The 24,773-nt window shown below is 43.6% G+C and overlaps 1 protein-coding gene across 7 annotated transcripts in view; it reads right to left on the bottom strand.

The window, feature by feature from the left end:
• Positions 1-24,773, bottom strand: part of OVCH1 (ovochymase 1) — a 54,317-nt gene that overhangs the window by 20,350 nt on the left and 9,194 nt on the right. For 5 of the 7 annotated variants that reach the window (XM_039508274.1, XM_039508266.1, XM_039508256.1 and 2 more), the window contains exons 5-21: positions 23,692-23,864; positions 21,865-21,960; positions 20,015-20,166; positions 18,835-19,027; positions 17,281-17,407; positions 15,262-15,395; positions 14,199-14,339; positions 13,894-14,024; positions 10,698-10,791; positions 9,560-9,688; positions 9,013-9,084; positions 8,249-8,429; positions 7,763-7,835; positions 6,825-7,020; positions 5,819-5,976; positions 3,957-4,113; positions 3,215-3,319 (exon numbers count right to left, since the gene is read on the bottom strand). In XM_039508274.1, the coding sequence (XP_039364208.1) occupies positions 3,215-3,319; positions 3,957-4,113; positions 5,819-5,976; positions 6,825-7,020; positions 7,763-7,835; positions 8,249-8,429; positions 9,013-9,084; positions 9,560-9,688; positions 10,698-10,791; positions 13,894-14,024; positions 14,199-14,339; positions 15,262-15,395; positions 17,281-17,407; positions 18,835-19,027; positions 20,015-20,166; positions 21,865-21,960; positions 23,692-23,864 (2,312 nt within the window). The remainder of the gene's footprint in view (positions 1-3,214; positions 3,320-3,956; positions 4,114-5,818; positions 5,977-6,824; positions 7,021-7,762; positions 7,836-8,248; positions 8,430-9,012; positions 9,085-9,559; positions 9,689-10,697; positions 10,792-13,893; positions 14,025-14,198; positions 14,340-15,261; positions 15,396-17,280; positions 17,408-18,834; positions 19,028-20,014; positions 20,167-21,864; positions 21,961-23,691; positions 23,865-24,773) is intronic. The other 2 variants (XM_039508249.1, XM_039508245.1) reach the window with 2 other exon arrangements.

A 24,773-nucleotide genomic window follows, 5' to 3' on the forward strand; every position in this document is an offset into this window, starting at 1 on the left:
AGTGGATGTTTTCTGGGAAAGCAAAGAATGCTTTCCCTGCTTAGAAAGCACACAGATAAGGGCACAAGAAAAACAGAGCTGTGTTGGCTTGTGCTCCATGCACACAGAGGGGAATCAAACGCAGCATTTCCCAAGTGGAAAGAGACCAAATCAATAGGGAAATATTTTGAAGCATCTGTGTGAGTGTTGTAAACTGGAGGAGAGAAAACAAAACTACTAGCGAGATCTGTGTCCCCCTTTAATCCTGTATACAATAGGGCTTTTTGCATCCCACAGCAGTATCTTTTAAAAGCCATAATCACTATGCAATAGCGTTAGTACTTTGTAAATCATTTCCTCCACCACTGAAGTTTCTGAAATCCCTGCTAAAGCTAGCATTGACCTCACCACGCCTCGCCCCACACATTATGCATGAGCATGGAATGCTGACAATGGGAAAAAGCCTGCAGTTCACAGTTTAGTAGGCTGGGTGGTTAGGCTAGGAACCCGAAGGAAGGAGTGTATACCTCATCTCTATTCTATATGTAAGCAAATTAAATGAATCCTATGCGGAGGTTGCTATGCTGGTAACTGATGCTCTCTGTATGGAAGAGGTACAGCATTGCTAACAACTGTGTGAGCATCCCCACCCACTACATAAGAATGACCATAATGGATCAGACCAAAGGTCCATCTAGCCCAGTATCCTGTCTTCTGACAGTGGCCAATGCCAGGTGCCCTAGAGGGAACTAATAGAACAGGTAATCATCAAGTGATCCATCCCCTGTTGCTCATTCACAGCTTCTGGCAAACAGGCGAGGGACACCATCCCTGCCCATCCTGGCTAATAGCCATTGATGGACCGATCCTCCATGAACTTATCTAGTTCTTTTTGGAACCCTGTTATAGTCTTCACCTTCACAACATCCTCTGGCAAGGAGTTCCACAGGTTGACTGTACATTGTGTGAAAAAATACTTCCTTTTGTTTTTAAACCTGCTGCCTATTAATTTCATTTGGTGACCTCCTAGTTCTTGTGTTATGCGAAGGAGTAAACACACCCTTATTCACTTTCTCAACACCAGTCATGATTTTATACACTTCTATCATATCCCCACCCTTATTCCCCCACACTGTCCTGGAGGCACCATTCAGTAGGGATATTTCAGTCTCAATGGCCATGCAAATCTCTGACCTCTGTTGAAATTATCAGCACGGATGCTAGTTATAGGGTGACCAAATGTCCCAATTTTATATGGACAGTCCCTATATTTGGGGCTTTCCTTATATGGGCACCTATTACCCCCCTGCCCCATCCCGATTTCACACACTTTATCTGGTGATGCTAGCCAGTTAGCACAGCTTAGAGGCATGTATTGCTTGCCTGGGTTCTCTGGTAACAGCGCAAACGAGCTGAGCTGGTAGCATTAACTCCTGAACACACTGGATTTTGGGGCCTTGCCAAAGCTAGTGTCTTGTTTAAGGGTTCTTTTGCTTCGTCTCCATGTTTTCGCCATTCTTTTCCTTCAATGCTGTCTGCTCAGCTGTGGGAGAAAACCTTTCTGGGTGTGTTAAGTGTGTGGCAGGTGGGAGAGGTTGAGTCAAGAGCCAAAATTGTTTATCATCATCATATTTGTATTACAGTAGCCTCTGAGCCCCAGCCAAAATTGGGATCCAGTTATCCTAGGTGCTGTACATAAGCACAGAAAGAGACTGTTTCTACCCTGCACAGCTTGCAGTCTAAATAGACAAGACTGACAAAGGGTAGCAGACAGGAAATATTACACCTTTTACAGATGGTGAATTGAGGTAGAAAGGATTAAGTGAATTGCCTATCACCACACAGGACATCTGGGGCAGATGCAGGAACTGAATCCAGTTCTTCTGATTTAGTCCAGTCCCTTCACCACAAAAGGATCCTTCTTCTATGGATGTGCTTGGGTCTGCTCTCATCCACCCCATTCCAAAAGAAAAAAAAAAATAAAGCCAAGCACTCCCTGTGGTCCCCTCCTCTGAGTACAGAACCCTGAGAGGTGGGGCTTTAAAATCATGCACTTCAATTGTGTCCTTTTCATCTCTCAAAGAAAGCTGTCCAAGGTTTAGTCAATAGAACATTCTGAAAGCAGATGGTACAACATACCCCTTAGCACCATGGATAAATGGAAATGTTTGGAGCCAAAATCTTAACTACGATGGGCCTTTCTGAAATCCTTGCTGACTCAGGAGTGCCAAATGTTAGTCCCAGTGCTGTCACTTACTTTTCAGACCACCTACAGTACTGAGTAAGTTCCATTAAGGAAAGTAGGTAACCTACATTAGAAACTGGTCATTCTAGTAGAGGCTGGTCCATATATGAGTTGTGAAAGTCTGCTACCACTTTCAGGTAGGGGACTTGGTCAGTCAACTCAAGCGGCCGCATTCCATGCCTTTGAGCTACGAGAGGAGCAGGTTCAAGTCCTGCTCTTGGCCCAAGCCGGGCTGGTTACTCCCTAGTTTACCAGTTTGTGAAAAGGGCATTCTGACATTTACCTAACTTACAAGGATGAGGGTTAATTAATATTTTAAGTCAAGCGAGTCATAATTCTGTGAGAAAACCTGCTAGTTAAGGGCCAAATTCTTATGAAAGTAGACAATGGAGAATTATTCTATAGCCAACAATCAAAATATATTGAATCCTGTGGCCAACAGTTCAAGCAATATTAAAAGGAGGATGAAAATTGTTTTCTGATTGGCAGTTATGCTAGTAGTATGGGGCTGGGAAGGGCACGAGAACATGGTGGCTGGTATCAAATGGTTTAAGACTGTAGAGTGGGGCAATGTAAGAAAAACTAACAGCCAGAAGGTTTTTGTTTGTTTTAAAAAAGAAAAAAACAGTCACTGAGGAAAATAGCTTGTGGTTGATGGAATTAAAAAGAAAACAAGTAGTTTTGTTTGTTGCCCCCAGTTTAGACTCCTACAACTATAGATTCTCTTAGCTTGTCTGCACTAGTCTTGGGTTAAAAGAGGATTATTTGTATCTAACCCTAAGATCTCTTGTCAATAGGCAATTCCAAGAAATCCACTGTAATTACAAAGTTTTTGGCCTTTACACACTTTGGCAACAGTTGCCTAGCTTGGCACCCCGCACAGTACAACCAGGCTGAATCTTGGCCCACCACCTTCCACAGGATACAAGGGTATGCAAGAAACAGACCAGCAGCACTATTAACTGAATGTAGCTGCAGGAGAGTTTTTACCTTGTCTGTATGCAGCTCCTGTTGGTGTTGTAGGCCGTTTCACTGGTGTCTGTGTTAAGGTTTCATGTCCATTATTACTTACTTGAAGCGCATTTGGTTCAATCTCTGTAGAGAGAGGTACAACATGTCTATTACTAGGACAGTTTAATAAAGATGTCCTGGGCTATGTATAATCTGTAGAGACACAGCTTTGTGGGAAACCAGACAGTACCCATACACACAGGGCCGGCTCCAGGCACCAGCGCAGCAAGCAGCTACTTGGGGCGGACAACAGTCACGGGCGGCACGTTCAGGTCTTTGGCAGCAATTCAGCAGCTGGTCCCTCACTCCCTCTCGGAGCGAAGGACCAGCTGCCGAATTGCCGCCAAAGGCTGAAGCGGTGGTGGTAGAGATGCAGATTATCCCGGAAGTTCTGCATCTCTAAAATTGGGCTGATAGAACATTTTAAATCTAAAAACAAACAAAAAAAATTTTTTTACGACTATTTGATTTAGAACCAACAAAAAAAATTAGAAAAAACCCAAACTTTTTAAACCAAAATTTTTCCAGTTTTCAGGGGTGGGGGGGTGGCGAGAAGAGAAACATTACAGGAAATTTCTGACAACACACTTGTACATTTTTTTCCACATTTCTCATGAAAAATAATGGTATTTTTCTATCTGCTGTCCACAAAATACTTTGAATGCTTCCAACAAGCTCTTCCTTTAGGACACACACTGCTTAGAAGAAAGAAGATATTTACCTCTTATTGTGGATTTGATCCAATCCAGGAAGACCCTCACCCTTGTATAAACTCCTGGTTTCTTTGGCCTGGCACAACCAACACCCCAGCTGATGATGCCATAAAGAATAAAGGGCTCTTTTTCATAATGGCAAACCAATGGGCCACCAGAATCACCCTGAAAGCACACAAATAGAGGGACTTCTTAGAATATTAGTAGAAACTTCCTTCATTCGTCTTCTACACTCTTAGTCACAGACCATAGCTAAGGGGAAAAGTTTGAATATGAGAACTGAGTGTGCCCAGCTCATGCTCCTGGTTTCTTAGTCATGGACTGGGATGGCTAATTCAATAAATCAAATTGTTAGTAAGGCAAAGTGGTCTAGAAGACTGAACACAGGGTTGGGAATCAGGAGGTACTAAATTCAGTCACATTTTATATAAATATTCCATTTATAATCTCTTTTAGATTCCAAGCTTGTCACTCTGAAATGTAGCACACCTGTACAATCAGTGTGAAGTGATGTAAACAGCAACAACAATGGTTGTAGCTCTTTGTTTCGAGTACCACCAGGTTCAATCATCACCGGATTTTGCAGTCTGTTACTGTCCATTTTTAAAGTTCTCAGCCATTCTGACTTTACAAATGACACCTGTGCAGTGTCAGCTACCATAAGACATGTATCTATGCCCTGCCAGGACTCCTAGACTGCTGTGATATAGATAACCAATCACCACCCTTACGCCACAGCTAATTTGCATGCATCAATTTCATTGGCTGTGCGAGGGAGACTGCACAGATAGTATATTACAGGGGTCGGCAACCTTTCCGAAATGGTGTGCTGAGTTTTCATTTATTCACTCTGATTTAAGGTTTCGCGTGCCAGTAATTCATTTTAATGTTTTTAGAAGGTGTCTTTCTAAAAGTCTATAATATATAACTAAACTATTGTTGTATGTAAAGTAAATAAGGTTTTAAAAATGTTTAAGAAGCTTCATTTAAAATTAAATTAAAACGCAGAACCCCCCAGGCCGGTGGCCAGGACCCGGGCAGTGTGAGTGCCACTGAAAATCAGCTCGCGTGCCGCCTTCGGCATGCGTGCCATAGGTTGCCTACCCCTGGTATATTACTTGGCTCAATTACCAAAACCATGCAACAGAACAGGCCTTCAGCTACTAGTTTATCAAGGGTTAATAAAGGTAAATAGAAATGAAATGTGTTACAGGCATGAATATTTTGTATTCTAGAGATAAGCACACTAGTAGCGGTTACAGACTGTTATAAGCAACCTATTGACTGGTTGGATTCTAGAACAATTATTGAACATTACTCTCTCATATAACTAATATAAAAAGTGTGACCCAATATTTTACCATCTATTCACTGGGTAGGATTCAAGAAACATAAAAAGGAAGAAAATCCCCTCACCCAGATGTTCATGCATCTGGCGAAATGGGTATTCACCCACAAAAGCTCATGCTCCAATACATCTGTTAGTCTATAAGGTGCCACAGAACTCTTTGCTGCTTTTACAGATCCAGACTAACACGGCTACCCGTCTGATACCCCTCACCCAGAGTTACTCAGGCCTGATCACAGTTACAGCTGAAAGCCCAAATACACCAATGGTTGTTTTTGCCACTAAGCTTCTCCAGCTCCATGGTTTGAATTCAGTTCTAGTTTGGGCTAATTGTGTTTATTGTATTTTTGATGCTCTGTGCATTGCCCAGTCCTGCTGTAGACAGTTATCGGGGGCGGCTTCCTTGTTGGTAGGATTTGGACTACCAGCATTTTCCCAACACTTTCTACCACATTAAAATACAGCAGAAAAACAATCACCAAGACTCATCTTCAATGGTACTTGCATTTAGTAGCAACTCACCTGGCAGGAATCCTGCCCTCCAGAGGAAGCAAAACCAGCACAAAGCATCCTAGCTGTAATCCCTCCGGGGTGATTAAAATAGTAATTTTTCTCACAGACTTCACTCTCAAGTACGGGTACTTGTGTCTGCTGCAGTCGACTAGCAAGGCTCCCATCTGCTGGGGGGAGAAATTGGCAGAGAAACATTTATCACATTGCAAGCTATTTGCAGGGTTAAAGAACCTGCTGAGAATGCAAAACTGGAGACGGAAACCAACAGAAAGAGAAGTCAGCTAAAACCACACGTTTCCTCATGTCCCCTTGCTAACAGCCACAATTCTGATCCAACCAGGCAGCTGAGTATGGGAACTGGACTTTCCTCCAGGTTATCTGAACCTTCTGGTTATGTAATAATATGGCTGGTGCCTGTACACACTATGTCACACTTTGCCAACAGTACAGTATAGCTATTTCAGAGCAGAAGTAGATGCTCGATTTGGCTTTGTTCAGTAAATGGACTCAAACACAGCTCCTGCTGGAAAAAGCCAAGGTTTTAGCTAGTGTCTCCCCAGCCTACTGCAAGTTTGTCTCCGAATGAACATACCTCTTGTTTATGAGTCTCTCCTCAGTGCCCTGATCATTTTAACCCTTTCATGGTTTGTGAGGCTTCCCACTCCCTACAAACCAGAGAGTAAGACCCAGAACATAAAAGCAAAAGCACGGGAGCTTTAAGAGCAACTGCTAGGCCTGCAATCCTGGACATGATTCTAATTATAGCTAGACAGCTGCAAATCAGACAGCCCATAAGCAACATGTAAGAGATACATCTATTTGCACAGTGATAGCAGAAAACTCCTAAATGCTAAAATCACTTGTGCGTAGGAAGAGCTATGGATCCTGCCATCCACTCCCCACCCAGCAGAGTGCTCAGCACACCCGACAATGATATTAAGAGATGCAGGACAGAGGTAGAATCTTCAGACATTTCCATCTTGTTTGCCCAGTTAGAGAAGAACATACTACATACCTTCTTGGGTGCTCCCCCAGCCAGTCATGGTGCACAGAACAGAGGAAGATAACGGTTGTGTGCTGTTGGGCAAACATATTGGCCTCACAACAGTGTTATACTCCAGAGGGACATCCAGTTGGATCAGTGCAATATCAGAGTCATAGCTCACTGTATCAAAATCAGGGTGCGCCACAATAGTTTTCACCCTTCTCACCTGTACCAAACAGAATCAAACATTAATAAAGCAAAAATGATGAGATCAAAGAGGCTGGACCAGGGAAGATGCAACTGAAAATTGACATTAAAGGGAGATAGGTTTAAAGTACATTTTGGATGAGACACAAATCAGTGTCAGGCTGGAGAAGAGTCAAAACAGATTAAAAGAGGGAAGATTCAGGACTCTGGAGGTCAGCTCAGTATATCCCCCAACTCTTGGTTACAGATGGGCCACAAATGGAAGAGACTGTATTAAAATCCCCTGAATTTAGGAGCGAGGATTGTATTTCATGTTGCTAATCTAAGCTGATACGTTTTTGCAGAAGACCAACATAAACTACCCCTAAGCTTTTGCCCCCTTGACTCAACTTAATGCATAGAAAGGCACTGGTCAAGAAGTGATTCTGTAGGAAGATGTGTTGCCCAACATTAAGACAGCAAGATGCTGAAAGCACTACAGCTTGTTTTTTGCCAACTACTAGACTTAAAAAGACACTAACAAGAGAAAGCCTTAAAAAAGGTATCATCAAGGATTAGGTTTGCCATGCAAGTCCACAGACTATTTTGTTTCAAATGCTCTTCTTCTTCCCTTTGGTCACCCAAGACACCCACCTTTCTTTGGTTATTTCATCTTATTTGTTAGCACTGGGTTTTATTTAGTGTACATGGATCTATTACAAAGAAGCAGGGAAGAGGAATCAACACAATCCACATTTTAGATTGTTTTGTTTAGTCTCTACCTGTTCTGTTGACTCCTTCAGGATTCTATCATGGTCTCCCACGATGACAGTCCAATGCAGTGGTCTGTTTGTTCTGTAAAATAGAAATAACTGCACTGGATCTGCGTATAACCAGCCTTATGTATTCCTTATTCAGCACACTGACCATCTTTTGCTTGGTCTTCAGTGCCAGTTTAATTAGTCACCTATCCCCCAGACTGACAAGTCAGAGTTTCACCATGACAAAGTCTTCTACAAGTGGAAGTTGCTGAAATACACCAGGTCAAATTTCATGTGAACCCCCTCTCCCCCACTGAGCCAACGTTTTCCACAGGAAAAGGCTAAAATACAGCCTTGGAAACAAGCAAAGGAGAGTTTTATAAGTGGGAGCATGGGTACTTTTCAGCATTGTTTCTCTAGCCTAGAGGAGGGGACATACTCCTTTGGGGACAGTGTATCTGTGCACATAGGAGCACAGGGAAGCATTTGCCAGACAGGTTTACTCACGACTGTATACAGTGGGCTGCTGTGAGTACCCATGTTGGACTGATGACCACACCGCCACACTGATGGTCACCTAAAAATTGCAAGCCTGCCTGCCAAGGCCAGCAATGGGGACATGCTTCTTCTCCCCCGACAACACGTCCAGACAGCCACTGGGGACTAAACGGGGGGAAGCCACAGACATCTGCAACACAACAGCCAGAAAGCTAGTGAGTGACACACTGACTTCCGAGACTCTCTCTTCCTTTGCATCTATCGCATTAGCTTTGTTTGCAACTAAGACTATAAAGCAGCTACACCCCAAAGAGATGCAGTACAGCAGGCTCCCTTCATAGGGGTAGCAGCTGGGTGTGGTCACTTATTCTGAGCAGAAGAAATGCAAGCTTGATGTAGGTGGCTGAGAACTTGAATCCTGGACAGAGGTTCCATATTACACCTCAAAGAACAAATAAGGCCCAGACATAGATGCTAGTATCTTTCTCCCACCCTATAAATACATGGATCAATTTCAAGTTTTCCCTCCCCCAGTCCAGGTTAGAAAGGATTAAACTAGATAATGTGGCACTGGATGGGCACAACCCCTGAAAGATAAGTGGGCATTTCTCCCCATTTCTTCACTCTGAATGTGCTTTATACCTCCTTACTGTGTATACCTTACAGCCCAAGTGCACCTGCACCACTGAAGTCTATTTCCTAAGGATCCTCTGGTTATAAGACAGGAAGAACTATTGACACAGCCCATTACAACGAGTTTGTTACCAGCTTACCTAAGGGGATATTCTCTGGAGTGGTCGCCTGTAGAACAATTGGTTCTGCAACTACTGATTCAGCTTCTTCTGCTGAAGACAGAGTAAATGGAACCTATTTTACTCTCAAGGCATCAGTCATGGCCCCACTTCCTCCTCCTCCTCCCCCCAAAGCCCCAGTCCTGTAGGAAGAACTCCTACAAGTGAACGCCAGATCCTTCAATGTTAGCAGCTGGTATATAAGAGAGTGAAGCAACGGCAGTCATTCAGGGGACTGTTACCCCAATTTCCCATGCCCACTGCTGTAATAGGACTGCAGTCCCTGGATGGGATTCTTCTAGAAGTAGTTCAGAATGCCACAGAGTTTGCAAGTTTCAGGTATCAAAAAAGTGTCAGTGTCCTATTGGTGTTCCCAGTGTGGGAATTCTGATTCCTTACCATTGTTGAAAGCGCTGAATTCTCCCAGTAGAAACTGTTCCATCTTGAACTGCCCCAGCATAGTGATAGGGGATTATTTCAAAACTAAGATCAAGAGTTCAGAACACATAATAAAGGTCTTTCTACCAACCTGAAGGAACAAAGGTGAATCTGGCCTTAAACCCTCTGAAGTTGTTCTCCCCATCGCTTTCAAAATGTATCAACATTTCATTGCCAGGGCTCAGAATTGGGCTGGGGGTTGAGAACCCACACAGATTGGCTGTAAGAAAAAGCAAGGAAACCCCCATGCTTTAAAATTCAGAATATCACTTTAAATTCACTTCCAGCTTTGCTAAACTTTGTCCACAGGAGGAAAAACCAAACAGGGACTTGTAATTTTCACTTGGCTCAAAAAACCATTTTGTGGGGGACATTTTAAAAAAAAATAAAAATTTGAAACAAACATGTTGGCCAGGTCCAATCGAAAGGTATCCAAAGAGAAGGAAGTAGTAGCCTAAGTTAAGCTACTATATACTTTCAGGAATGAGACAGCCTCCTAATTTTCCCGCTATAGGAACTAAACTAACAAAAAACAAGTTAGCTGCATAAGTGCCTCCCACCAGGAGAGCCTCTTAAAAGAGTTGCATTTGCCAGCTATATATGATGGACATTCAATGCCTCCTAAATCTGCACACACACATCATCCACCATGTTGAGGACCTGGAGCAGAACTGGCAGCTCCCCTTCTCTCTCTGTGCCTATATAAAGCACTCAGTCTCCCTACTGCCCAGCTGCTAATTAGAGCTGCTTGGAAATTTTCCACCAGAACGATATTCCAACAGAACAAAGTCTTCCTGACCACCTTTAATTTTTATCTTCTTTGAATGCAACACAGCAGCTAGAAACAAAGTGGAGAACCAGTACTATGGACTGCAAGGTGCCAAGCACTCTGTCCCCATTCCACAGAGCACAGGAGCACATACTTCAGTGCTTTGCTGGATCAGCAGCACAGTGCTCAGCACCTGGCAGGATTAAGCCCAACATGACCAGTCAGATCTCTGCAGTCCACCAGCAAGAACTCCAATGGTTTGGGAATCACTATGGCACTGGAATACCCTGCTGTACTGAGATGTGCAAGGAGGCAGAGTTAAGGCGGTTGGAGGAACCTTAATTTTGCATTTTCTGACTAAAGTGGTTTAATTCTACCACTGAAGTGTCACTAATGTAGCTATTTAAGTCTTCATTTCTGTAATGGATTCTACATATGAGATTGAACTAATTCAGGCTACCCAGCTGGTGCTCATCGTGTGTGTCACTGTAAATGACAACTGCATCATAGATACAGCCCTCGCTGAATTCAACGGCAAAGTCTTCAAACTCCAGCTGGAAAGAGAAGAGAGAAAAAATTAATAACTGGGGTCTCTCTTTTTACCCCCTTTGTAAGCAAAACATTAACTCTAAATTTAGCTCTGAGTCTTAGCCATTGCCAAGATTTGAGTAACAGCTAAAGAGCCTGTTCCTAGTGCACCCCAAAAGAAGGTTAAAAGATGCATGGACTCTTTAAATCTATCAAAGTTTACTTTGAGCACCTCTTGTAGTGGAGCTGACCCACCATGCAGTTGAACTAAGCTTGTCCCTTTCTGGCCAGTGTTGCTTTCCGTGATCAGCAAAAAGCTGAAGAGTTTGCGGCGGCTGAACCACAGGGGTGGGTTTAAATAGAAATTGTCGTTTGTTTTTTAACGTTTTTAAATCAAGGTCTACATTTTCTCTTTAAAACCATCACATTATTATCACAATGACCCTTTAAAAATCCAAACCACGGTTGGCCGCTGTTGGGATTCTGAAACACTCACAGCAACAACAGCATTGCCTGTATAAAAACCTTGAGCGTGTGAAGAGGAAAAGTACGTTCAGTGTCTTAATACAAACAGCAGATCACAGAACTGCATGAGCATTAGTGTGAGGCCAGCCCATGAGCAACAAACCCGCATGCTCTTAGGCAGACATGGGTTTAATGGATTCTTTGCTTTTACAAAAAGGCTGCAGAGGACAGACATTGCCTTGAATGGTACGATACCATAGCTTTATTTTTATCTTTAGGCGAAGTTAATCCAACAGGGAACCTCACTTTAGCTGGCACAATTGCAATGACAACAGGAGGAAGGGCAGGCATCAAACCCCAACAGCAAAATCTCATTTCCAGCACCCCCAGTAGGAACAGTCATCACATGTATCGGTCCTAGCTACTGCTTCATAGAATCATAGAATCATAGAATTCAAGATCAGAAGGGACCATTATGATCATCTAGTCTGACCTCCTGCAAGATGCAGGCCACATAAGCCGATCCACCCACTCCTTAGCAAGTGAACCCTGCCCCATGCTTCGGAGGAAGGCGAAAAACCTCCAGGGCCATAGCCAATCTTCCCTGGAGGAAAATTCCTTCCCGACCCCAAATATGGCGGTCAGCTGAACCTCGAGCATGCGGGCAAGACTCTCCAGCCAAACCCTCTGGAAAAGGTTATATCATACCAGGCACATAATTGACCTATTGACTAAGCCCGTTATCCTATCATACCATCCCCTCCATAAACTTATCTAGCTTAATCTTAAAGTCATGGAGGTCCTTACTGTTTCCTCGGTAGACTGTTCCAGTATTGCACTCCTGATGGTTAGAAACCCTAATTTCAAGCCTGAATTTCCTGACTGACAGTTTATATCCGTCGTCTCGTGTCCACATTAGCACTGAGCTGAAATAATTCTTCTCCTTCCTGGTATTCATCCCTCTGATATATTTAAAGAGTGTAATCATATCTCCTCTCATCCTTCTTTTGGTTAAGGAAAACAAACCGAGCTCCTCAAGTCTCCTTTCATACGAAAGGCCTTCCATTCCTCGGATCATTCTAGTGGCCCTTCTTTGTACCTGTTCTAGTTTGAATTCATCCTTCTTAAACATGGGAGACCAAAACTGCACACAATACTCCAAATGAGGTCTCACCAGCGCCTTATATAACGGGACTAGCACCTCCTTATCCCTACTAGAAATACCTCGCCTAATGCAACCCAAGACCGCATTAGCTTTTTTAACGACCACATCACATTGCCTACTCATAGTCATCTTGCGATCAACCAGGACTCCTAGGTCCTTCTCCTCCTCCGTTACTTCCAACTGGTGCGCCCCAGCTTATAACTAAAGTTCTTGTTAGACATCCCTAAATGCATAACCTTACACTTCTCACTATTGAATTTCATCCTGTTACTAATACTCCAGTTTACAAGGTCATCTAAATCTCCTGGAGAATATCGATCCTCTTCCGAATTGACAATACCCCCCAACTTGGTGTCATCCGCAAACTTTATCAGCCCACTCCTACTCTTGGTTCCCAGGTCAGCAATAAATAGATTGAATAAAATCGGACCCAAAACCGAGCCTTGAGGAACTCCACTGGTAACCCTCCAACCGGACAGTTCCCCTTCAATACTACCCTCTGCAGTCTCCCCTTTAACCAGCTCCTTATCCACCTCTGGATTTTCACTTGATCCCCATCTTTTCCAATTTAACCAGTAATTCTTCATGCGTATCAAACGCCTTACTGAAATCCAGATATATGAGATCCACCGCATTTCCCTTGTCTAAAAATCTGTTACTCTCTCAAAGAAGGAGATCAAGTTGGTTTGGCACGATCTACCTTAAATCCATGCTGTAATCTATCCCAGTTGCCATCGGCCTCATGAACCACTCTCTCTTTTAAGATTTTTCCATGACTTTGCATACTACAGATGTTAGACTAACAGGCCTATAATTCCCCGGGTCACTTTTTTTCCCCTTCTTGAATATAGGAACTACATTAGCTAATCTCCAGTCAGTCGGTACAATCCCCGAATTTAGGGATTTATTAAAGATTACTAGCAATATCCCTCGCCAATTCCCTTAATATTCTAGGATGAAGATTATCCGGGCCCCCCGATTTACTTCCGTTAAGCTGTTCCAGTTTGGCTAAGCTGCTTGCTTAGCTCAGTACCATTTCTGCACGTTTAACACTCTGGTGGAAGAAGGGGACTAGATAGAGAGCAAGGAGGGCAGGTGGTCAGGTTCCTCCCCCCACATCCCCCTACTGAAACCTTGCATTGTCTTTCCTAAGATGCAGTTACATTAAACTGGAAGGGCTGGTACCAACCAGCTTCAAGCATCTACAGCTGCAGCAGTTCAGTATGCCAGTCCATACAGGGCTATACACACCATCTAAATTGGTTAAAACACACCCTGCGAGAAGCCTAAGATGAAAACCTTACATCTTACAGGCTTGTGCATTGTAGATGTTTCCAGCAGGATTTTATTGAATTGCTTCCCTGAGCAGTCAATGGCAAAGGTTTAAGAGCAGAATCTCCTTTCACTGGGGAGATGGTTGGGGTTGGCCCTGTTTGAGCAGGGGGTTGGACTAGATGACCTCCTGAGATCTCTTCCAATCCTAATCTTCTATGATTACCTTTATGACATTCTCTACCGGGGCTTCAATGAACCAATGGCACTTCACGTTACTGGGATACATGCCAGGGTAATTAGCAGTATCAATCTTTCCTTCTTCCACCAGCACTGCAACACTTCCACAACCAGAACCTATCACATTGGGTTAAGAAGAAAGTCAGATTTAATAGCGAAGTTAAAAAAAAAAACAAAAACAAAAAACAAAAAAACCAACTACCACCACCACGGGCACCAGGGATGGTTTCTTTGGTTTTAAAGGGGGTCAGATGGCAGAGAAGTATGTACAAATGGTATGTCTGAAGTCACCTGCTTCCGATTCCTTATGTATAGCTGTGAAGGTGAATTCAAAGCCACTGCCAGTGTTGCTTCCATCAGAAACAAGTGTAACAATTGCTCGGTTAGAGTCTATCAGCAGGGGGGTTGGTAACACATCCCCACAGATTTTGCCTACAGGGAAAAGGTTAGACTTATTGTTTAGGGTGGTAGCATATACACACACACACTTTGTCAGACAGCTTACTTTTTTAGATTCACTAAACTGCATACAATATTGGAAAGTCACATATTCCAGGGCAGACTCCGAGAAGACTATTTCAGCATCAGTTTCGGTTGCCTATAAGGTAAAATGTTTGGAGACAGAACTGCATCCAAAACAACCACAGAGGCGATTCAGCTCAAGGTTTCATGGTGGGCTAGTACTGGCACATAGCCACTAGTACTGTTCAGAGTACAGAAGGAGCAAAGATTTGCACGAAATATTTATTCTTTAGCAATTCAGTCTCAAGAATGGATAATAAATTTAGACTGCAAGGGAAAAGTTCCATCATTATTTATCCACAAAGCAACAGACATATTTATTGTGCTGTATAAGTAAAAAGTTTGAGTCAACAAGATTTTTCAGATAGGTAGAATTGTGTCTTTATCTTGCATGTTCTGCTTTGTACCATTGTCATTGACCATCCTTCAGTAAGGACTCCAGTATCAGAAACTGGCTGGCAGTTTTGTTGATGTACGAGGCGAATTAGATCACAGTTCAGGTATATGGGGCTAGTAGGAGTAAAAACTTGTTTTTTATACAAGACAGAAATAGGAGTTTGAAAAATACAGTGGAGAAAGACTTTTACACAGAGACAGTTTTCAGACTATAGTCACGCACTAGCTGTCAGAATGGACATGAATATCTACCTTCCCCCCTCCACCTCCCTTGCTTTGCTCTGACAGCTTCAGTGCCAGGGCAGATGACAGAGCCTTTTTATGTCTTATTACAAATCAAGGAACTTTTAACTAACGTCATCAATGTTCACGTTTCAGATTGCTGAGTGCCCGCCATGCCAAGTATTGATATAAGAGATGAAGGCATTCTACGTACCAATTAGCTCTCTTTTGTCCGAATAGAAGGACACGTAGTCATGGTCACATGTGATCTGGCTCTCTATGTCTAATCTGGTGAACTGTATCAATATAATCTTGTCTTCTGGCACAATTATATTCCACACGCACAGGCTCAAAACAAAGAAACAATTAAGTCAGACAACAAAACTGGGGCTAGAGTGAAATTCGTCTGACTGCACCCTTCCCTCCCAAGCAGCTCCGAGGGGCAGGGATGGGGGTGGGTGCATGCTGGAGTGCCAGAGAGAGTGTAAAAGACACCAAGGACAGAGCACATTATCATAAAGCAAAGTAGTTTATGCTTCATCAGAGAGGAGCTTAGCTTCTTCCCAGAACTATCACTTTCCTCCTTCACTCTGCCCTGCATCACCACCTAGCCACCCACTTTAACTTGGTCTGACCTCAGCATTAAGTGTTCTTAAAGCCCTTCAGCTCACTCCAGATGTGTTTCCACAACCCTAACGTAGGGAAATTCAGATGGTTGACAATACTCTTTCTCCATCTGTGGCTGTGCTGCCAAATGGATTGTGTGCCCAGGCAATTCATGGCAAGAGAGGAAGCCAGGAAAATACTCACACATGCAAAAGCTTCTACCAGCTTATGGCCAGTGTCACAGTCACTGACACCATGAGTGCTCCGGGGCAGGAGCACCCACAGGGAAAAATTAGTGGGTGCTCTGCACCCACTGGCAGCCAAGCTCCCCCTCACCCCCCGGCTGACCTTCTCCCTTTCCCCTGAGTGCGCCGTGTCACTGCTCCTCTGCCTACCTTCCAATGCTTCCCGCCCAGCTGCCACCGCCAAACAGCTGTTTGGCAGCATTAGCACGCTCCAGGAGGGAGGGGGAGGAGTGGGAATGTGGCGTGCTCAGGGGAGGAGGTGGGGCAGGGCAGGGATTTGGGGAAGGAGTCGGAATGGGGGCAGGGCCTCGTGGAACGGGTGGTGTGGGGGCTGGTTCGAGCACCCACTAGAAAGAAGGGAAGTTGGCGCCTATGGCCAGTGTTACCGAGACCTTAACCATTAGCATTCCCCAACCAGTGACTGGGCTCACTGGGCTAAATTCATGCCCAGGATAAATCCAATCAAGTCAATAGTTATTCTGGCACTGAATTTGGCCCATTCTATGCACAACCTCCACATTGCATAGCTAAAACTTATACAGGGACCTACAGGGCATATCCGCATTAGGACAAAACATGATCCTTTAATATCTGTTAGCAAACAACTCAAAACGTTAGAGTATACGGAACAAGTTATATTTCAGCACCTCATTCAACCCACAAACATGTTAAAGAACAACTTGCCAGGTACATACTGGAGTTCACACATTTTTAAAACAAAACCACCTTTTATCCTAATGTGGATAGGCACACAGGCATCTGTAGTAGAGACAAAATGGCATCTCCTTGTTAGGCAAGGAGGATCTGCAATAGACTCATCTCATCTGGAGGTTTCTTTTGGCACATCTCCAGCTCTCAAGCATCTTCAGAAGACATTAAGGGATGGATCTGTTCCCTCTGAAAGTCCTAAAGACTTCAGTGGTTGCAGAACCTGACATTAGAACAGTTTAAGAATTTTACCATTAAGCTAATTCACAGGCTTAATCCAAGGGCATCAATTTTATGAGCACAGTTCATATAAGAACTAGACCAACAAGAGTTGTGTTTCTCATTCTAACGTGCTATTTCTGGTTAACTATTGTTGCCCAGTACCAATCTCAGACAAGCAAACATCACTACAGAGATGTTTAACTCTAGATACTATTTTTTTAAGGTTGACACATACCCACAAGTTCAGCCACAAACTATTGACTTGATTGTGTTCACTGACTATTCAGGAGTAAGAATTCATGCATTTGCAGGCTGAAGTCCTATGGCTAGAGCGACGCATGTGGTCAGAGGAGATAGTCATCCCTTCTGGCTTTACAGACACACACAAAATGCCCCATGAAAAGTGGCCCTTCACAAAAGGGCAGGTGTTTTTGATGATGTACAGTGAATACCTGTTATCTAGGTAATTACTCTCACTGGGTTGGGGATACTGAATGCGGCCACTTTCTCCAAAGACCAGCATTCCATGGGAGCTGCATCCTTCAGGAAAGTGCGGGGGAAGGTGATCTGGCTCTGTAGCTAGAAAGAGAAGAGAAATAGGTGAAATACAATTCTGACACTGGCATTGTTTGGGAGAAGCAGGTCTACAGTTTGTGAAACCATTCGATTAATGTCACTTCACACCCTGAGTGCTTGAGAAAGACCCAGAGATGGGTCTCAGGTGGTAGCCACACTTCTTCTGAGGCCAGGTCAACACTAGAGACTAATATCAGCATAACTGTCGCTCAGCGGTGTGAAAAATCCACAGCCCCAAGTGACGTCGTTATATAGATCTAATCCCTGATGTTCACAATGCTATGTTTGCGGAGAGCTTCTCTCATCAACATAGCTACTGCCTCTTGGGGAGGTGGATTAATTACACTGACAGGAGACGCATAGGAGCATTTTAAGTACTACAGAGGCGCAGCTGCATTAGTGCATTAAGTGTAGGCCTTCCCTTAGAGTCCTACTTATAAATGAGCCAAAATCCTTTGCAAATGTGAATCAAAGTCAATAGAGCTACACGGTTTTACACTAGTTGAGGCTCTAAATGCACTATTTTATTAATGCTATTTCAATGGGTTACAGTTTAACTCTGCTCATTCTCCAACCGTGCTCGTAGTTTGAGTTGCAGGAATCTTCCAAGTTCTGCTTTGCAGGGTTCATGCGAACATTTTTTATTCTGCTTCTACTTAATATTATTCCAGAGTAAGAGGCACTGTATGGTTGCAGACTAGTTCTTCCCTTTATGAGGATATCAGCCCCAACAAGATATTGTGGCAAATAAGTAATAGCACAGATGAAGTGTAGGTCAGAAACTTTAACCTTGATTGCTGTGACAAAAATAATGCCCTCTATTCAATAGGTTCTATTTGAACTGTAGTTTTAAGTGTATGGTTGGGCTATAGGGAATTCATAGATCTGTTTATAGCTTTAAAGTGTAGTCCTGATAATCAACTAAAAAAATGGCAAGTTTATTCCACAAATCTGCTCCGTGTGTTTATTCCACAAATCTGCTCCAAATAAATAGTGTGGACATTTCAGGGATTCTACAATAACAATTTACAGATTCCCAGTTGACAAGGATTAGAAAATTTATTTTATTAGAACTGGACAAGTTTTCTAGGCCAGAGAAGTGCTTCTCAAAATCAACAAAACCACATGCACCCGGAAATGCTAGCTAGATTGGCCATCAACATTCCATTTAGTGGGGCATGTGGATCAAAGCTGTCCTCAAAGCATTACGGCAGAGGGCGCCTAGATACAGATGCTGTTCCAAGAGAGGTGGTAGTTCTGGTTTAACTTTCATATCCCCACTTCCTGCTCTAAAATGAGAAATGCTTCACATTGTGTGCACCTTGATGGAAACATTCTAGAGCCTAACCGTGGGGCACATGGCAGGTATCTTCTAGAACCTCATGATAAACAAGCAGGAAAAGAGAAAAATTGCTGGTAAATGTACCCACCAGGGATAATGTTCTGGGTGATGAAGTCCATCAGTTCAGCTACATTGGAAAAGATGCCTGGGGAACCCCTTTCACTGATGCTTTTCTCAAGGACATCCCAGCCTCTTGCACAGCCAACTCCCCATGATGTGACGCCGACCAGAGTCCAGATGCCACTGGTTCTTCTACACACGAGAGGACCTCCAGAATCGCCCTTGCCCAGCATGGGTTTGGGGAGGAGACAGGAAAGAAGAGCAGATATTTGTTCAAATGCGATGGTACAGATTCAGTGAATCACCTCATGGTTTCACCTCTCAGAGCAGAAGTTGCAGCTCTTTGGAAGACAGACAGAGTGACACCGAACCTTTCTGTCAGTTAACCATTTCTGCCCCCTTTGCGCTAAGATGTTAACATCCGCATTGCAGCAGTACCTCAGCCAGCGGACTACACCTGGCCCTCCCGCAATGGCAGCACAGTGGACTGTGTGCACACTGCAGGGGGGGGGAGGAGGGGCGACTTGGTCTCCTGGCAGTAGAAGCACCCTTCTACCAGAGAAAGGCTGGTTTTCTGATTAACACAGCTGCCAGCAGCTTGATAGGTATGGAAAGGAGAGGTGACTACAAGAGAAATGAATACACCAAGTAGAAATGGTCAAGGTATGTTTTTTAAAGCCTAAAGAGAAGGCAAAAAAACTCACTTCAGCCTCCTCTCTCCCAATACAGTGGTATCACGTACCCCTTAGGCTGTGTCTCCTGTTGCCTCTTGGGCTGCCTGCTGCCACTGTTCTCCCATCTGTGCAGTTTCACCAGTGGTAGCAACAGTAGCTTAGACAGGGATCAGGCATATTATTCACCATGTCATTTAATCCCATTCAGGCCAGGTCTAGACAAAAAGGTGATTAAACACACCAGTTCCTTGTCTATAGCAGCACTCCTACCAGTGGGAAAATTCCCCCAAAAGGCTAGGATAGACAAGGCCTTCATTAGCCTAAAGCTCCTTTTAAGGCCTCAGTTCAGTAGCAATGTACAAGTAGTAGTGGACAAGATTCCTTTCTTTCCTCCTCCGCCTCCCTTCCCTCTTTAGGGCAGGTGGCCATTCTGGTAAGCAAGAATACAGGAGTGGCTGGTGGGAAGGATTGGAGTCTGCCTCCATTTGCAGAACTCACTATACAGGAAGACCCTGCTGAATGATGACCCTTTACCTTGCAAGCATCCTTCCCACCATCAGGAAAGCCAGCACACAGCATGGAGTTTGCTATTGGAGGCAGATTCATTTGCTTTAACAGGGCACTGCAGGTTCCCCTATCAATGATGGGGAGCTCCACCTCCTGTAGAACATTAGATAGTTCACCAGCTGCAGAAGGAAGGAAACAGGCAACATCAGACATTCTAGAACCCCCCTCCTTGCTGCACAGAGCAGGAAGTTACACTGCAGATCTATAGCCACATCCTAGCTACCATGATTTCATTCAGTATTACAAAGGCAGGACTGGCAATGCTGCCTCTTATTTAGATTAGCGGAGACCTCTCGTTAAAAGGCCTTGTTTTCAGGTCTGTATAAAATTTTGCCAAACTAGAACCCTTTAAGCTAACATTTTCCATGTTGGTGTCTTCAGAACAATTCAGCCTGAGGCAAAGTTTCAGCCGAAATGGTTCAACCATATCCACAAACAAGTCTAGGGGAAAAAAATATACCGATTTTCCCGGGTAAAATCATTCTAATGACATTTTCTCTTAACTGCTCTGGTGCTCCCAGCTTTCGAGCAAGGACCTGTAATTTAGCAGAGGGATGGCCTTGGTGTCAGGGATGTGCCTTTTACTGTCCTCATAAAAGTCTGCCTACTTTTGTTAGAAGTCTTTGAAAAAACACTGCAGCTTCCAAATGCTCAGTAGAGACTTTTTTTTTATTTCTGCACATAAACTTCCTGATGATTGCATCCTCCATCCTCTCACAGCTTCTCCATGCAACTGGATTATGCATGCACGGTGACTGAGCATGTTCCCTCCAGCCCAAGGCTATGCGGGCTCAGAAAGACATTTCCTGTTATAGCTGCTTCAGGTAGGGGCAGGAGCAGCCCTACCCATTTTGCCGGCCAGGATGGAAAATGTTTCTGGTGCTCCCAAGCAGCGGAGTAAAAAGAAAAAAAGGCCATCCAATCAGCAGAACAAAAATGGCCAGCCAATGAGAATGGAGCAAAAAAGCCAAGCAGCACACTGGTACAGAACCCCCTGGTAGCTGGCACCCAGGATGACAGCCCTGCTCACTCACCACTAGAACTGGCCTGAGTACGGTTGATTCTGAGCACTGGAATTGAGATCAGAAGGCCTGTTTCTCTGGGCTGCAGCTGAAGTCAATGGGATCTTTGCTTTGAGCATATAAAGGGCTACATGCTGCTATGCACAAGCAACCTTACTTCTAGCATTGCTTAATTTTTGAGTGCTTGACTTTGCAACCTTAATAGTGTTCTTTTAACAGTGTGTGTGTGTAAATTAAGGCCCAAGTGATCCCATTATATATCTTTAAAAAAAACTAGGAAGAAGGTGGAGATGCATCATCTAGTGGTTATGTAACACACAAAGATTACAGCTAGATCATGGAACTTGAGCATCAGAAGATTGGGTTTTATGTCTAGCCCTTCACCAAGTCATCTCTGTGCTTCAGTTTCCCCATATGTATGATTGGGATGGGAAAAGAGGAGGGAAGGATACTTCTCTAATTCACAAGCATGTTATGGAGCTTAATTGTTTACAAAAAGTTGTGAGATGGGTGGAGGAATAGCACTATGGAGCTGCAGAATAACGGGTATGGAGATTCCAAGGCTCTGCATAGGACAGTGCTTCTGGCACACTGGTCCTTTGCACATGCTGTGCTCTGGAGGTCTCTTCCAGACATTATGATTCATCATGGTATCAGCAAAATAGAGAACCACTGACTGGCTTTTCCCTTTGGCAGATGTTGCATTTCTGTTGCAGAAACAAGGCAGCTCCCTTTTCTTTATCTCAGTACCCACACATCAATGTTGTCATTGTACTAACCGGGCATTTTACTTACCCTCAGACACCCTGCCCCAGCCAGTAGCAACACATAGAGTCCCGGCCTCAAATTTATCATCTCTGTGGGGAAGGCAGATTGGCTGAACCCTACGTCCTAAGAAGCAAAGTGCACACAAATGTGAGTACATGAACTCCAGGCTGTCGGAAGTGATTCTCTCTGCACCAGCCAGATAAAAGCAACAATGTCCTTTATTGTGTGAACAGAATGGATCAAGGTCCTTTGAACTAGACATTTTTCTAAAGCAATTCAAATGGCTAAAAATAAGTCAAGTCAATCACCTTTAAACTGAGATAATCTTGAGACATCACATTGTTTTAGAGAAAATAATGTGAACAATGTTTTGGCCAGCCATATTCAAGTGAAATGTAAGCAGCAAGAACAAGACTAGAGGAAAGAGACTGGGAGGGGTTTGAAAGAGGGAAAAGGAGCAGCAGCATGGAGGACAGAAAAGGGAACTGTCCTATGTACAATTCTCATACAGCCTGCGATAGTGTCCAGCTGTAGATCCTGTTGAGCATTCTATTGTCTGAAGACAAGAATGCTGACCATATGTCAAAAGAAGTGGAGTTCTGATTTACACAGGACATTCAAAGCTCAAATGCTCAGCTCTGTCCTCAAACTAGGCAAATACCCTTGTACGTTTCTTTTTGGGGACCAGAGGAGAAAGGGATCAAAACTACTTGACTTGTCATGGACTAATTAATTTATTTTCAAGATATTGACAAACCTTGAACACTTACCAGTGTAGGAGACAGCCCCACCTTCTCCTGGAGGGATCATCTAGATGACTCAAAAGCTGTTTTCAAGCATTATGACTGGAGACTTAAGTTTCTTTATCCACAAAATAGGTACATAGGTAGTAGTAAAGCAAACTTCCTCTCACTGCCCGGACAACAGGCCTCAGCCCTTAACTGATCACTTCCTGGCTAACGTGTGTAGTTTGATTTTCCATACCCATTCAATCCTCTCAACTCAGAGCAGCAAATAGGTGCAACTTTAGTGGCATTTATCACAATGGTTTTGTGATGCAGACACCTGTCCACTGGGAGCTAGACTAAGACTAAAGTCATTTTAGAAGGGCCACTGATTGGAATTGTTACCATCAGGTAGCTAATCACGGCCAACTTGGGTGGGATTTGATCAAGCAGTGAAAGGATCTATGTATCCCATGTGGTCTCCTGACCCTCTATGAATCTGTATGCAAAAAGCTACACTCCAGAAAGTCTTTTAAAATGGCTTTAAAATTCCTCGTGTTCACCTTTTCCACAGTATGACAGATACTGGATGGTGTGTGTTTAAAACAGGGTGATGTGCATTTAAATTGAAGCCATCTTATCATTTTGCCAGATCCATTCAATAGTGGAACAATCTGCTGTTTGTGGCATCACATCTCTTCCTACAGTGAAAAGTTCCACTATCACAAACAGTGGAGACTGGGGGTGCTGAATGAAGTGGACAAGAGGAGCAAGCTAATTAGTGAGGAGAGAACTTTCCAAGAGGTAAAGAAAATATAGAATTACTACAACCAGAAGACAGTTTGACTTTTTGTGCTCTCTAGTGTTGCAAAGATCAGTACTATGAACAAGACATGAGAAGCCCCAGAACAAAGACTTGACTTGAGGGACAATTATTTGGACAGGGTCACTAAGACTAGGCTGGATTTAGCATGGGTAACCTACTTGGGCAGGAGTAAAGACACTACCAGGAGAGTGTTTTATATGCTGGAAAGAGCATTACAGAGAGATAGGAGAATAAAAGGTTGCGCTAAGTTATATATAGTCAAGGATCCGCTCTGAAGCACTTTCACTCAGTCTCCTCCCTTACCGTACTTTACTCTGTATTTCAGATATAGCAGAGCGATATCAGAATGCATGTAGCCAAGTCTGTTGAAGTCAGGGTGAACAATGACTTGTGAGACAGGAATGTTCTGTTCTTGCTCGTCTGTCTTTCTGAGGTTATGTTCTCCAACAGTCACAATGAGATTCTTCACTAGTTTCCTGACAAACAAAGGGCAAGGTTAATGACAGAGAGGTTTGCCAACACACTTCAGCCTGTTACGCTGGAGCCAAGGCTGATAGTTTCCTATAAGAAACAGCTAAGTACAAGCAATTCTCTCATTACTGGGAAGTTCAACACATGGAAAATGTGACCTTACCACATCCTTCCCTGCTGAGGGCCTGAATCTAGCCTTCAATAGCAGGCTTTTCCCAGCTATGCTACTTTCACTTGGCCTCATGCCTTAAGGGGCCATGTTGCCTCAGGGTCAGAGTGCTAGAATACTGTTAAGATTTTATTTCTTAATTGACTGGCTTTTTGTTCTACCTCCCACTCAGTAATACAAGGACTGATAAGCTTGGGCCTGGATTCTGCTTGCAACAATGGATCACCTGCAGCCTTTAGACTAGGATCTTTAGAGAGTCCCAAGGCACCTTAAATCAGTGGGAAATGAGTGCCTAAGTCCTTTAGAGCCCTTTGAAAAAAATCCCCTGCTTGTTTTTAATTCACGATGTTTGGGAGAAGGGGGAGATTTGGAGGAGGAGGATTGCTCACGAGAATAAAACCTTTGAGAGGGCTTTAGAAGGTTACATATACTTGAGACGAATGTTTAATATTTATTTGAAAACAGTCCTGTTTCTGGTATAGCTCTTGGGGGTTTATGAACACAGCAATGTGGCATTGTGATTAATGAACTCAGGCATTTTGGTGCTGCCTGGGACAATCAATCACACTGGGTTACTTCTTTTGGCATTTACCATGTTAATTAGTAAGCTACATTTAATCTTTATTGTACACTAAACTTACAGTAACTGTAAAATGACAGTTGTTAAAACCCAGCAGAGGGAGAGGGGTTTGAACCCCTTAGTTAACTAACTAAGGATAAGGAGTATCTAAGTTGTGTACAAACC

The sequence above is a fragment of the Mauremys reevesii genome, linkage group 1 (assembly GCF_016161935.1).
Source record: "Mauremys reevesii isolate NIE-2019 linkage group 1, ASM1616193v1, whole genome shotgun sequence".
Classification (NCBI taxonomy): Eukaryota; Metazoa; Chordata; order Testudines; family Geoemydidae; genus Mauremys; species Mauremys reevesii.